General features: G+C 34.7%; 1 protein-coding gene across 1 annotated transcript in view; it reads right to left on the bottom strand.

Annotated features, from left to right (window-relative positions):
• LOC149530903 (uncharacterized) overlaps nt 1-15,294 on the bottom strand; it is a 266,245-nt gene that overhangs the window by 12,452 nt on the left and 238,499 nt on the right. The window contains exon 11 of the mRNA XM_089810481.1: nt 13,816-13,881. Within this exon, the coding sequence (XP_089666607.1) occupies nt 13,816-13,881 (66 nt within the window). The remainder of the gene's footprint in view (nt 1-13,815; nt 13,882-15,294) is intronic.

Here is a 15,294-nt window from a genome sequence, read left to right as displayed (position 1 = left end):
TTAATGAAATGCAAAGTTTCATGTGCCACAATTGCACCCTCTGATGTCTCTCTACCAAGTACAAGTCCCCCTTGTTCTGAAGAAATAATATATGGTAAAATGGCTTTAAGTCTAAAATAAATGGCTTTAGTGAAAATCTTATATATGGTATTACATAATGATATGGGCCTAAAGTCTGAGAATGATTGTGTATCTCCTTTCTTAGGAATAATAGCAACATTTGTAGCATTAAATTCTTTCAACATACTACCTGTCTTCCTGGAAACCTCTAATACTAATAATAGCTCCCAACCAAGAACATCCCAACACTTTTGAAAGAATAAGGCTGTAAAACCATAAGGTCCAGGAGCTTTATCAGGAGGGAAAGATTTCACCACTTCCCAAATTTCCACCATGGAAAATGGTTTCATAAGTCCTTTATTATCCTCCTCTGAAATTATATTTGGGATAGCATCAAGAAATACGGCAAGCTAATCATCACAAGAATCTACTTTATTCCCCGGATCAAGTAGATCTTTAAAGAAATTAACCCCTACCTTCTTGATTTCTGATTCCTCTTTAATAATCTTGCCAGAATTATGATCTAGAATAGAAAAAATGACATTATTTGCTTTCCTCTGATTTGCTGCAGCATGAAAATATTTCGTGTTTCGATCTCCCTCACTAAGCCAAAGTTCCCTAGATTTTTGCCTCCAATACTCTTCTTCTCTACTACATAACTCCATCCACTCGACTTGTTTTTCCTTCTGCATTGAAAATAACTTTGAGTTCAGCCCAGACTTGATAATTTCTTCATTAATCTCTATCAATTTCTGAAAAACAAATTTCTTTTCTTCAAAAATGTTTTTATAAACTTGCTTATTCCAGTTCCTAATCTTATCTTTAAGATACTGCATCTTTTTGAAAAATCGAAACATGTGATTCCCCTTTACTGCTGGTGCACTAGTCCGCCATTGTCTAATTAATGGTAAAAAATGAGGATGTCTGAACCACATTCTCTCAAACTTAAAAGAGGATTTTTCTTATCCAAAGACTTAAGTGTATTCTTGTTTAAATTTAAGGCTACTGGAAAATGGTCAAAACCTGGAAAAGATAAAATTTCCGAAGTGAAGCGTATTGTAGTTAAATTCCAAGCTTTAGCAATCAAAAATTTATCAAGCTTCTCTGCAATTTACAAAAATCCGTCTCTTTTATTAAACCAAGAAAAAATTCCACTTGAAGACCTTACTTCAGACAAATCATTATCACAGATAAATTTATCAAATTCCTCCAGCATTTTTATAGAAGGGAAAATCCCCCCTTGTTTTTCCTTAATGTCTCTGATAGCATTAAAATCACCTCCTATAATACAATTCTGATCCCCTAAATCTCTGAGTTTGTTGGAGATATCATCCTAAAGCTTTACCTTCTCAGCTCCACTCATTGGCCCATATACATTAAATATCGTCATGGAAATATCAAAATGCTCAAAAAGACAACATAACCAACTCATTCCTTTATCAAGTAAATGACCTGATATTGATCTAGGGTTCCATAAAGTTATTAATTCTCCTGACGCCCCATTGCTTGAAACATGAACCAATTTCCAATTTTTCCACTTAGAAATTGTATCATGATATTTACTGTCTGACAATTTTGATTCTTGCAATAAAATGATGTCACTCTTTGAATTATCTAATATATCTTTAATTCTACTCCTTTTGTCAATGGCATTAATGCCCCTGATATTCCATGTAATGATCCTCATAATACAGCCAAGGAACCTCTGGTCCTCCTGGTAACTCTTTTGACTATTTTGAATTAGTCTTCCAATGTAGATTGAGTCCCCACAACAATTTCCTCTTTTGCTTCCACACTTTTGCTTTTCCTACCATGAGTTTTAGGAGTCTGAACAACATTATGTTTTTCACTAGGGGTTTGCATAATTGATAAGGTCTATGAAAAATCAAATTTGCCCTCCTCAACCTCCAGGTTTTTACATGAGTATTGTTCATCGTGATCACAAACTTCTTGCCAAATTGTAATGTCTCCTTTTTAGCATTCATAGCATGATGTTGTCGTTAGCCTATTTCCCCACGGTCCCGTAGGCTAACCAGGACATTAAAGGGGCTTAGAGGCCATTTGGCCTAGATAGTTTCAGTTGCAAGTCTTTCTGAGAGGTTTTGAGGCAACTTTAGGCATACTTACTATTTATAGTAAGTCATCTTAGACATGGTCGGACATCCAATGGCAACGGTATGTCGATGGTAATTGTTTAAAATCGACAAGAAGACTTGTTTATCATTGATAAGATTTGTTATGCATTGATAAAGCTATTTTATAAAGTTAAATTTAAATATTTAACTTTATTAATGCATAGACTATAGTTTGTGGGAAATATTTAAATTAAAAGAGTCCCCTTTATTTTATAACACATTGGAGACATAAGTTACATAAAGGGAGTTATGTTTTATCCCACATTGAGAAAACGAAGGATGGAGCCCTTGTGAGAACACTATAAAAGAAATGGAAGAGCTTCTTTTAAATATGCTCGGAAATATCAAAAAAATTGGGTAATATTCTAGAGATTATATCTCAATAGTTTGAAGGACGAAATCCCTTCAAGTTGGAAATCTTGACGCCATTGAAAGATATGGTCTTGAGATTCAACATGGTAACAACAAGCTCCTGTCACGCGGTACTGTAGCAGTGAGTTACTGTAGCAGTCGGAATCACTGTAGCAGCGAGTTACTATAGCAGTCCGAATCACTATAGCAGCAAGTTACTGTAGCAGCCCGAATCATTGTAGCGCGGTACTGTAGCAGCCCGAATCACTGTAGCACAGTGTTGTAGCAGCGAGTTACTGTAGCAGCAAGTTACTTTCGCAGTCTGGATCACTGTAGCTGCAAGTTACTGTAGCAATTTTAGAGCTATTAACACTGCCGTAACCGCAATGGGTATGGACCATCATTAAACTTTATAGTTGATATAATGTGTTGAGTTTAATGAGAAGATATTATTGTTATGGTAGTTGTAATTTCCTGATAATCTGAAACAAGAAATAAATGAATGGTCATTGTTATTAGTTGCATATGGTTCTATGTTGCCTCCTATTTGCATCTCATATGAAATACAAACAATCTTGAGAAACCATTGATCAACATCAAGCTGAAAACTATAAGAAATTTGGTTGCAAGACAATTGTTTGACAAAATTACAGGAAGAAATAAACATAAAAAAATAATAGAACAAGGCAGGTTGTTACACAAATTTTGTTTGCTGATCCCTGATACAATTCATTCTCCTCACAAAAGAAATTTAATTCCTGAATATTATCTTCTCTATTTATTTCATCTACTAACAATTGAAATTGCTCAGAGACAATGAAATCAGATATCTCATTTGCCAAATTTTGCATATCCTTATATACATTATGGCCCAGCTTAACATTTTTCATAACTTGTTGAAATTGTGGTATAAACTCAGCCAATGATGAGTTATTAAACATGACTTGTTGAGTGATAATATCTTCATAATTCCAATCATAATTATCTCTGGATACCTTAGGATAAACTCTGATAAAGATCTCTTTACATAAGGGATATGTGAGTGTTCAATGAAGGACTGTAATAGCGTATTCCATAAATTTAAATTGGTCCTTAAAACTAAAAGCTATTATGTAAATAGGGAAATGCAAAGCAAAGTGACATTTAGAATTCTTCCTTTGACAATATAACATTTGACTATGTGACATTACCTCTGAAACTGAATGCAATTGCTTGAAAAAGGGGGAGTCCTGATTACAATTCGTTAAAAATCCTTCTTGCTGGTTTAATCGCAAATCTTCAATGATTGACTTGAACAGCGAGTCCCTCTTCCCACTATTTTCACTAACTACTGTAGCGAGATCCCTTGTAACATCCAACTTATTAGCTATAGCCTTATCACAACTGGAATCTTGTTTTTGCAAAATTTCTTGCATATTAACTTGTTGAATTGAAGATGCTAGTAACTTAGGAATCTCCTAATTTGTCTCAATATCATCTTCATTCTCAGTCCAACTTGAATATACCTCTGTGCTTCCATCTATAAGTGTTTCTGCTTCTTTCCAAAATTTACAATTTACAGCCATAGTAGAGTGATCTTCACATACCATAATTTTATCAACATTGTTACCCCGGCATGCAGAATTAAAATGTCTTAGCGACAGAGAATCTTTTGATACCAATCTCCCCATTTTGAGTGAAAGATTAAATTGTTGGGTATTGGTTTTTTATTACTTATCAGAATACAGACCCTTACCGACCTAAAGACTTGCTCATAGGGGATCAAATCATGTTTAATGAAAATTCCCATCCTGTTTGCTATGAGTTCAATAATCTCAGGATCTCTATATTCCAAAGGTAAATCTGGGAATTCTACCCAGTGTGGAAAGAAGATCACATCATCTAGCTTTGGAACAAAATTTGGTGAAAAATGAAATGTAGATAAACCATAACCCTTACAAAACCAGCCTTTGAACTTGTGTACTCTATCCCTATACAAAGCTGAATGAAATAGAACAGTAAAACAATTTAAGGCTGATTCATGAAACAATATTTCTTTCATACCTTCCCAGCTTTCTTTTGTCCAATCTTGAATTTCTTGTCTACTTAATCTGTTCTCTTGAATTTGCACATGCAATGTTGTGTTTCTCATAAAATCCACATGCGGTGCTAAAAGTCTTTCTGGGATATTGATTTCAAGAGTTTCTTGATAGATGATAGCACTATTCTTCTGCACCATAGCTTCAGGTTGTTTTTTCCTCCAAAAATATTTGACCTTTATGTTCCCTTGCCATTGCCAGAGACAAAATTTGGATTAAAGGCAGCTCGCTAGGATGAATCCGTGATCTTATTGACATTCTTCACTGAATGTGAGCATTCTCCCTCTTTTGAATTTGTCAATCGATCCGTCTTTGACAGACTATCTTGATCTATGAAATCACTACAGATCTTACTATTGAAAGGTGTATCTCTTTCGCAGATATCAAAAGGTTCCTGTCATTTTTGCTTGCCTTTTTGTTTCAAACAGAACCGTGGGTTAATAAAGAACGTCCTGCCCATTGTTACAATCCCGTTCATACAACCCTCTGTATTTTTCTGCAAATCTCATAGATTGAAATTGTTTGTCCTTTGCGTTTGATGCAACCTGATCTTCCCTACTTGTCTCTATGCCTACTACTGTTTGCTTTGCTCCATGATCCAACCCGTCTGATTTGGTGCCCAAAAACGGACCCTGTCGAAATCCTCTGTAATTTCCCACTCTCTCGCCCATCACTCTGTCCCCACAAATGTTTTACTAAAATCTTAATTTTGCTTTATTATTGTTTTTAATCTTGAAATAGCTTGTTAGGACCCGCTTTGCCTCCTGCACTATTGTTTTGAGATGCCTTGTCAAGGTTAAAATGGCATTAGCTAGAATGGAAATCAATGCTAATTCAAGCATATGGAGGTAACGTAATTGTCCCAAGGCAACTACCATTAAGGCATTGATATTAGATGCCTCTTGGTGGGATTGTGTTAAGTACCTTTTGAAGGTCACCGAGCCTATATTGAGCATGATCTAATACACTGGCATGGATAGGCCTTGCTTGGGTGAGGTATATGATGGCAGTGACTCCATGATTGAGGATATTAGAAATATCATAAATGAGAGGGAGGAAGATTCTAATCAAAAGTTCTTCAAACAGCTACAACTAATCATGGTAGAGAGATGGAGCAAAATGACTACCCCTTTACATCTACTTGCCTTTGCATTGGTGTAAGAACTCCAACCAGTCCTAACTCTAACAAACCCTCAACCATTTAACTTTTTAAAAGTTTGACATTTCGTCAAACACTTTACATGCAAGCTCTATCTCATTGTATTTTATTTTCAGATTCTGTTTGCTTCTTTGGAGTTGTTTTGAATAATGTCATCATGCTTCCAAAATTTACCAAGAAGTCTAGGCAAAGAACCAAATTACAATGCAATCCTTTTTATCCCTTTCAGATGCATACATATGATTTCTATATGTACAATGCACATCTACAACCAATAGACTTTTTCACAAACACTTGATATGCAGTCTAATTAACTGATTAGAGCAGTTCAATTATGACATTACACCAACAACCAACTTTATTTACTATGTAAGATTTGCAATGTTCAAAATACCAAAATAACAATGATGCACACACTTTTAAGTTTCAAAATTATTATTGAGCCTGGTAACGCTGAAGGCTATTGAAAGAAGTCCCAAAAATGATGGACAAACATTTCCAAGTCCAACGCCAATTGGAGAAAAGTGGTTGCAGCATTTAGTGCTTGCACATGGCCCTTCTACAATCAATTTGCAAGCTTAAAACTTGGACATGGCCTTTCTAAAAATAATCGCAGGTCTGTTATGAACCAACATTACTTAGAAATGATGAAACACACAGACCTTCTAAATCCCCAAGCATGAATCACAGCCTCACCCAATTCAATTATAAGTCACCATGGCAAACATAGAAGCATCCAATGTGGCTTCCAATGGCAGATTTAACCCCAAGTCTAATAGTTATCTCAAAACCAATAATGTAGCCACAATATGAATACAATTCCTTGCACAGTTCCTCTTACAAACCCCAGATGAATCTTCAGCACATAATCACCAGCCTAGAAACAGTGACACAGTAGAGGAAGATGGCCAAAATTAGATTGAAGAAATAATTGAATTCGCTATACCTCAACAACGAATTGAATGCAACACACTTAGATTCAGAATGCTAATCCAATTTGCTATACAACAACAGAAAATTGATTCTCAAATCAAGAGGAATCAGTCCTCAAGAGAATTCACAACTTCAAACCCTCACAAGAAAATATAAAAAAGCAATAGGCAAGAATGAATCTATTTCTTTCATGAAGCCTCTTTTATAATGCAACTTGACTTCCCCAATACACCTGCCATTAAAGATGCTTCATCAATACACCTTTTAATTAGAAGCTTCCATCAATTATTTTAAATAAATTACTCTCAAACACATAGCTTCATGAAGACACCTTTCATATAAGAGGCTTCTTCAACACACTATCAAATTATAACACTTAAAGTTGTTTATTAAGATAATCCTAATAAATAACTTATAATATAGAGCTCTATTAATTTACCCAATTAAAACACTAAAGAAGCCAACACATGGTGCCTTGACTGCATTCCTAAAAAATAGGGATTGCCCACAATTGAATTACTATAAACAGAAAGTTAATCAATAGAGACCCTCAAAACACACTATCAACTCACAAGGGTCGCAATGATGAACTAAGCCTAGCTGCAAGAGCTTGCTAAAATGGAGACGTTACAATCGAGCCTCGAGAGTTGCCCCATTTAGAGATCTTGAAGTTGCTCAAGGGTACAAGGCATCCCTTCAAAGACTCTTTCCCAAGCCCTACAACCTGCAGTGAGATTTGAACTTATGAGTTTCAAGAGCACCAATGATTGTGGTTTTGAAGCTCTTGCAGAGAAAAACAATGTTGATGCTTATAAATGGTGGTACTTCCATAGACAAATGTACCAACACCTGCAACCCATTCCCATCAGAATTTTATAACGAGTAAGTTTGTTAATCTTAAGATTCTAATTATTTACATTCCAAAAAGGTGGATAACTTGGTCTTTGTGCATTCAAACTTGAGGCTTACAATAGACAAAGAGAATACTTACAAAAAAGATGAGGCAAAGCATTGGGATGTTGAACTAGAGCCCGTGGAGTTGGAAGCCCACTTTGTTGCACTTCCAATTGATGATGGTGCTCGCCAAATACTTAGTGATGTTAAAGTCTAAGTTGCTGATTTGGGTTCGAGGATGGATTCAAGTTCAGGGTTCGGGTTTGTGGGTTCCGCAAATTATTTTTTCCCCATTTGGGTTCGTGGGTGGGTTCGTGGGTGGGTTCATGGGTATATATATATACACAAAAAAAGGAGAAACATGCATAGTTGTAAAACTAACATACTAAGTCATTTCATAGTATGAATATACTAATGTTACTTGATCATTGATCAATGCCAAATGTCAAAGATAAACATTAAATAGTCGCTCATTAATCTATGTAAATGTTATAAAGAAAATCATACATTGAATTACTAAAATGCAAAATGAAATTTCAAAACATAGACTAGTTCATCAGATTGATAGATAATAAAGTTTGAAACATAATGACAAATGAAAAATGTTTAATAGATTATGAATGACCATAGACTCATAGTATCGAAGATGCAAATGCCCTTCAAGAGTCAAATGGGTCATAAAAAAATGAGGGATCAATGGCTTCATCCCCATCTATATCAACATCCTCACCATTGGAACCCAAACTGGTTCCATTAGCCCCAAATGCCATCACATCCTCCTCGTCCTTCTCAACATCTACCAATGAAATTCTCGATAGATCCTAAACGGTCATATCCAAGACAGCAATCTCGGGTAAAACATCCCACAACTTCTCTGACCCTGTCTTATATCTTGGATCCTTGCGTGATAGGATGCGTCAGTTGTTGTGAATAAATACCAAGTCCTCTGCTATCTTCGAATTCAATTGATTACGCTTCATTGAGTGGATAAATGAGTATATACTCCAATTCCGCCTACTAGCAAATGAGCTCGCAACCTATAGGGACAGCCAATACAATTTTAAAAAATTAGAAATTGTACAATACAATAGGAATTTAAGAGTGCTAATTCTACAAGCTAAGTGGCCATAAGAAAAGGAAAACAAAAACTTAAATACTTACCTCTGACAAGAGGTTGGAGGTACATGTAATATTGCCCATGTAAGTACCACCATCTAATGGCATCCATTCTACATTGGTCATTGATTGCTTCAAGGTTTGCATTTTTGCCTAAGACAAAATCTGCAAACACTCTCCTAACATTTTCTGCCACATCAAGATCGCTAAAGAGCCTACTAAATGCCCTCTGATACCCACTAGCAACCTTAGGATCTCTAAATGGTGCCACTCTACCAGGAATAGAAAGTATCTCACCACTATAATACCTAGGAGAATGTGCATTTGCTAGGAGGTGTAAAGGTGTAGTCATCTTGTTCTAGCAATGTAGAACAATTTTCTTCACCTAATTGTGCATGGTTTCCTCAAGATCCCACTCTCTCCTCTAAATGACCTGGGATGTCAAATGATGTTCATGTAAGTTATCTTAATGTAGTGTTAATCACTTAATTAAAATTAAAAATCGAAATCTCTCAATAAATAGGGATAAAGTATTGTATAAAAATTTGAACTTACCGATTTCACTCTTTCTAGCATAAAGTCCATGGCATCATATATGTCCCCCAAACAAGGCTCACCAGTGTCGGCAAACCAAAGCATAGACATGATAGGCTCAGTGAATTTTAATACATATTCCACCCTATTCAAAAAATCATCACTCAAGATCATATCCTTTACAATTTTACCCCTTTCTATATCGGCTTGCTTTCATCCACCCCATCGGTTACTAATAACCATTTGGGACAATTCTCATTTCACCATCACAAGTCGTCTACAGATGATTGTGTGTGAAGCAAACCTTGTTTCAACAACATATTACCATGTTAATTCAAATTGTAAGTTAATATAATAACACATTTAAAATATCAAATATGTAAGCAACACAAAAAACTAAAAAGTTAAAAACATTTTATTCAATTATGTAAAGTATGACACAAAATGATAAATGAAACTAATTAGAGTTTAAAATTTACCTTCAATAAATCCAAGCAAGAGAAATCTTTGAAAATTGCTTTTGACCAGGGTAAACTTTAAGAAACCCCGCTCCCAGAAAAGATATAAATTATTGGTGAATCTTTCGTTATTTTGAAAAACCAAAATATTTTATCGGCGAATCTCTCAAACTTTTTATTTTAAAAATAATTTACATTGGCGATTATTTTGAAATCATAAATTTTCAGTAGAAAATATTGGCGAATGTCAATAATAATAGGAAGTTCGCTAATCATCATGGAATATTACAAATCAAAATTGAACATGTTTTATCTCATGGAAATTATGAGGATGATTACATTATATTTTTAATCAATAGTAAAAATTAAATATTGGTAATATATCCCTAAAGTAACTAATAATTATGATAATTATTGGTGAATTAATTTTAATTCCTTCTATAATATATAATATTTAGGTGAATCAAATCTAATCATGTATCAAATATTGTGGCGAATCTTTGAGTTTAAAGTTTTTAATAAAATAAATTATTGAGCGATTTAAAATATCTTAGAACTAAATTTAATAAAAATGTGGCGATTTAGGTTGCATTAAACCTTAAATTATTAGCCAAATTACTAGCAAAAAAATTCTAAAATTCGCAAAATTACAAATATTCACCACTAAAAATACCCTACTTGTGACATATGGTGGTTTGTCACAAACATTTGGATCTCCTTACCCTCCTCGTATACTTTTTTCACCCATTCAATTTGGGTGTCATCACCAAGTAAAAGGAGTCGACGGTGCATGGTGTCTAAAAGATATGATCATATCGTGCTTCTACCAATGCACTTGCAACCCTACAAACTTTAGCATTGTCCATTATTACTTGGACAACATTGTCAACTCCCATGGACTCTATGGATTCAATGAGAAGATGGGCAATAAAATTTACATCCTTTACCTTACCTTCACAATCAACAGCCCTCAAAAACATTGCCCCCTTGGGGGAGACAACAATCATATTTACTAATGGACAATTTTCACAATCTTTCCATCCATCAGAGACAATGGTCAACCCCATTTGGATCCAGGAATCTCTTATTGGTTTGAGAAGGTTTTCTACATTCTTTCTCTCATTATGCAATATGTTAATTCTCAACTTTTCATATCCAAGGGGTCAGTAGCCACGAGGTGTTTCACTTATTGCTTGCATCATCTCTCTCCAATAAGGCGATGTCACTAGATTGAATGAAACACATTTGTAATGAGGCAATGCCCAACCTTTATAACAGCAATTTCTCTCAATTCATTTTGAAATGCATTATCTAATGGACCTCTCTTGCGGGATGGGGGTGTTTCTATTTCATCTTCATCCGTAGATGGGGTAGGTAGGAAGGGATGTCTAGTGGTTGTTTGAGAGGGTGGTATTGGTGGTTTTTTCTTTGATCTATCATTTTTCCCCTTTGACACTAACCTATCAGCCTCTTGTTGTTCTTTTAACATGCCTACTATTTGAGAAGTTGACAACCCCTTTTTACCTCCATCTGGGGCCCCTCACACATGCTAATCCCTTGACCTTGTGGGCCTATGAAATGATGTTTAACCCTGTAATATGAGCTTCTATATTGGGTTTGGCAAAAATTGGATTTCCATATATACCCTCCCCCTCCAACACATTGCTCAATGTTGGATACTTCCACAAAGGAGAAACTTTATCAACTTTAAATCTTTGGGATCCCTTCCCACCCACTGAACTCTAACTACTTATTATGATGCTTGCAATCTATAACAAAAATAAAATAAAAATTATTTTAGAACTTATACAAAACTTGATAAAATTTTAGAACAATAAAAAAACTAAAAACAAACTATGAAAGAAGCAAAAGAAAGGATCAAATGCATACTTGGAACACTCAACACTAATTATTGGAAGGATTTGAGACTCCACAAACAATCTCTACAACCTTCTTTTCAAACTTGCAAAATGGCCACACCAAAATGAGAGATTAGATGAATGAAAAGTATCTTATTTGCTTTCCTTTAGGGTTAGAAACAAAAAAAATAAAATTAAAAAATCATATTTTAATGTTATTTGGAACCGAACACTTTATGGCCCCACGCACCACTGGTCCACCTAGATTCGCTCGGGTCCGCAGCGGGTCAGGGTAGGGTCCCTAATTGGGATTGTGGGTCTGCCCGGGTCCGCGGCCGTAGCGGACCCAGCCTCAAATCTGAACCCAAACGAATCTAGATCCAGACCCAAGCTCTAGGATCTGAACCCAGTAACATAGGTCAAAGTTGATCTCAAGGTTGCTAATATTGATGCTAGCGGCACTATTTGTGCTTCTAATCTGCAACTTGAAGAATGTTGATGATTTGTTTGATGATATTTGATCACATATGATAGATTAGTAATGTTGACATTATTTTTGAACTGAAACATTAATATGGTGGTGTATTTTGACGTTTGTTATGTCATTTAAACTATATCGTTAATATACGTGTTGGTGTATTTTGCTAAATTGCTTTAATATTAGCATAGTGGTGTATGCACTTATTTGCTGCAGCATATTTTTACATATATATTATAATAAAATACAAGTTTAAACTTGTACAAACAAACCTGAACCCTCCATAAATTTGTTTTGAGTGAATGCCGAACCTGAATCTTGAACCCCATCTAAACCTCAACCCGAACCAGCAACTTAGCATACAACAACTGCTCCACATGTTAATTTTTATGATTTTCTCTTTGTGAAAATAAATTTGCAATTTCAATAACCTGAAGTTACGTTGGTTATATAAGAAATTAATTTTTGCAGAACTTTTGAAGAATCCCGCAAGTTAAATTCTCCCAACAAGTGAAGAATCCAGCAAAGAAAATTTGCCAAATTTGGCAAACTACAACCATGAACATCTTTGTTAAAGAATTTTGCTCTCAATTTTATGGATTTTAAAAAAATTGATTGTTTTCATAAAACTACCCACAAAGCTTTAAAACTGTATTCAAGCGAAAACTCCATTTTAAAAATTTTGACCAGGTCAAAAGATTCCAATAGGAAGGAGATGCCTAGAACACCAAAGCACACAATACTTTGAAAGACAGACAAACATATAATTTTTTGTGTGGTGGATATTGCTCGTGGAACTAGATGCTCCTGCATTATTTTAGGACTATCTGAATTCTATTGATCACAATGTTGGCTCACACAACTTTCTCTGTATATCCCTTGAGATGGAATTTACTCTGGATCAGTAAAACAGGCCAACCTCTATCCAATGATACACAACCCACTAAAAACAGTAGTTAATGTTTCAACAGCACTAGCATAAAGGGATTGTGTAAAGTGTTTCCAACAATTACCCTGTATCTGCGAAGGCGAGCTCAAAAAAAGTGCACTTCTTTCCAAAATCCTTCCAGAGAAAAGGCAAGAAGAACTACATCACTAGGATGAAAAGCAAAAAACCATTATCATCATTTTGCCTTTTTTGTAGCCTGTTTTAGCTCATCCATATAGATTTCAAGCCACGGAGAAGACAACAGACATCCTTATTCCTCCCCAATAGTTCCAGTAAAGTCTGATAATCATTGAACTGCCTGGAAATGGCCTATAATCATTTTATAACACTTGTGATACTCACCATAAGAATCGCAGCAGCTCCAATCATATGTAACCTTTCAAATGAAAAATGTCGAACAGAAAAACATTGATATCCAAAAAGCTTCCATGTGAGCAAGTGATCATCCTATGTGGCCAATTATTCTTTCCTTTGAAGCTCAGATGAACAGGAACTGTAAAACAAATATGCACTGTAAATGGGATTGTTGGAAGGAAGATCAAACGAAAGAACATGATAGGCAAACCATCATGGGCAATCAGCCAAACATTAAAATGTCTCTAGAGAGATTTTTGATAAATCAGGGTCTATTGGTCTGTAAAACTGCACATGGATGTAGTTGCCTTGTGAGATTCAGTAATTCTCTTCAAGTTTACAGTTGATACCAGTTTGGTTTGTATTTGCATACTTTTAGCCCAACACATATTAGAAGTTGATATATATCAAAGTTAATGAAAAACAACAGCTTATGCATCATAAGCATCAACTTTACCTCGTAATCCAACCCATGAACATAAAGGAAATCAGGATTAACATCTGAAAACATAAGGCCAGTAATCTGTGCCAAGAAAAAAGGAAAGGAAAAGTTAGTTATATGATATGAACAACTCACTGAAAGAAAAAACTTACAATGTGCACCTTTGACATAAACTGCATAGAAAATTATAAGTATCAGTAGCTTCTATTACTACAAATGATATCAATAGACTGGAAGATATAGAATATGAATATTTTACAAAGGATGTTGATGTTTTGGTAGCTTTAGTAGGATAAACCTGAGAGATCAAAGAGAAATTAATATAATTACAATGATTCATATATATGTATGTATGTATGTATGTACGTATGTAATTAAGTTTGCCATTGTATTAATTATTTTAATGACTAGACATGTCCCATGAAGGGACATGTCTCTTCTCGGTTTATTCCTCATACAGATTTCAAGAGATTGATGCATTTGAAAAACATATACCAAGAAGGCAGTGCTATTAAATTTGCAGCGATCCTTGTCAAATCAACAAAGGAAACTAGTACAATGGAAATAGAACAATGAAACAAACTCCTAAAAAATACAGGATTAGAAACTTGATTAATCAAAATTGGAGATGCCTACATGTTCTTCATTACACTTAATTGTAGCACCCATAGAGTACATGAAATATGCCACTTTTATACTTAACTACAACAAGAACATCCCCCACAAGACAAGGAATAAAGCTTTCATTTTATACGAAAAAAATTGAAGTTTAAATAATCTCCAAGTATCATAAGAACTTCATTTAGGTGAGTCCCGCATCAAAGAGAAACATAAAGAACACAAACAAGCTAGGCACAATGGTTCAAGACAATTACCCAAGTATTACAAGATTCTTTTAATTATGATGTGGTTTTATTTTTTAATAAAACAAGTAGATCTGTTCACCAAGAAACAATTTCTATAACTTTGCTTACATCTACCAGCTCACCATAAGAAAAGTTACATCAGCCAAGAATAATCAAAAGGCATTCTTAAGTTCCGATACAGGTCCAAACATAGCTAAAACAATAACTGAAAACTAAAGCATATATTCCTGTGACCTGAAAATGACCATCCTAACGTTTGAAAGTATGAAATTGGATGTTCCTTTAAGAATGGAGGTATATTAATCATTTGATGTTCTACTAGAATTTACAAATTTATTAAGATTCACCAATCATTACAGCTTCCACACATGGGCCTTACATAACAAGTCTTACAAAAAGCACGAAAAGTGTCCATCACCTCCTTCAAAAACTTAGATAATCAACATTGGAACAATGCAGATAACCAAGTTTTGAATCTTAAATGTAAACAATTATAATGCTAAACCATTCTAACAAAATAGGCAAACATCCCCCAAAATGATTATAGGACAATATTGAACCATAGTTACAAGATTTGGACTTGCCTCAGACTTGAAAGGCTAATTGTTGTTGTTTCCTATATTTGTTG

The sequence above is a fragment of the Cupressus sempervirens genome, chromosome 11 (assembly GCF_028749045.1).
Source record: "Cupressus sempervirens isolate cs-2001-9-10 chromosome 11, ASM2874904v1, whole genome shotgun sequence".
NCBI classification, from domain to species: domain Eukaryota; kingdom Viridiplantae; phylum Streptophyta; class Pinopsida; order Cupressales; family Cupressaceae; genus Cupressus; species Cupressus sempervirens.
This window is presented reverse-complemented; position numbering and strand designations above follow the sequence as displayed.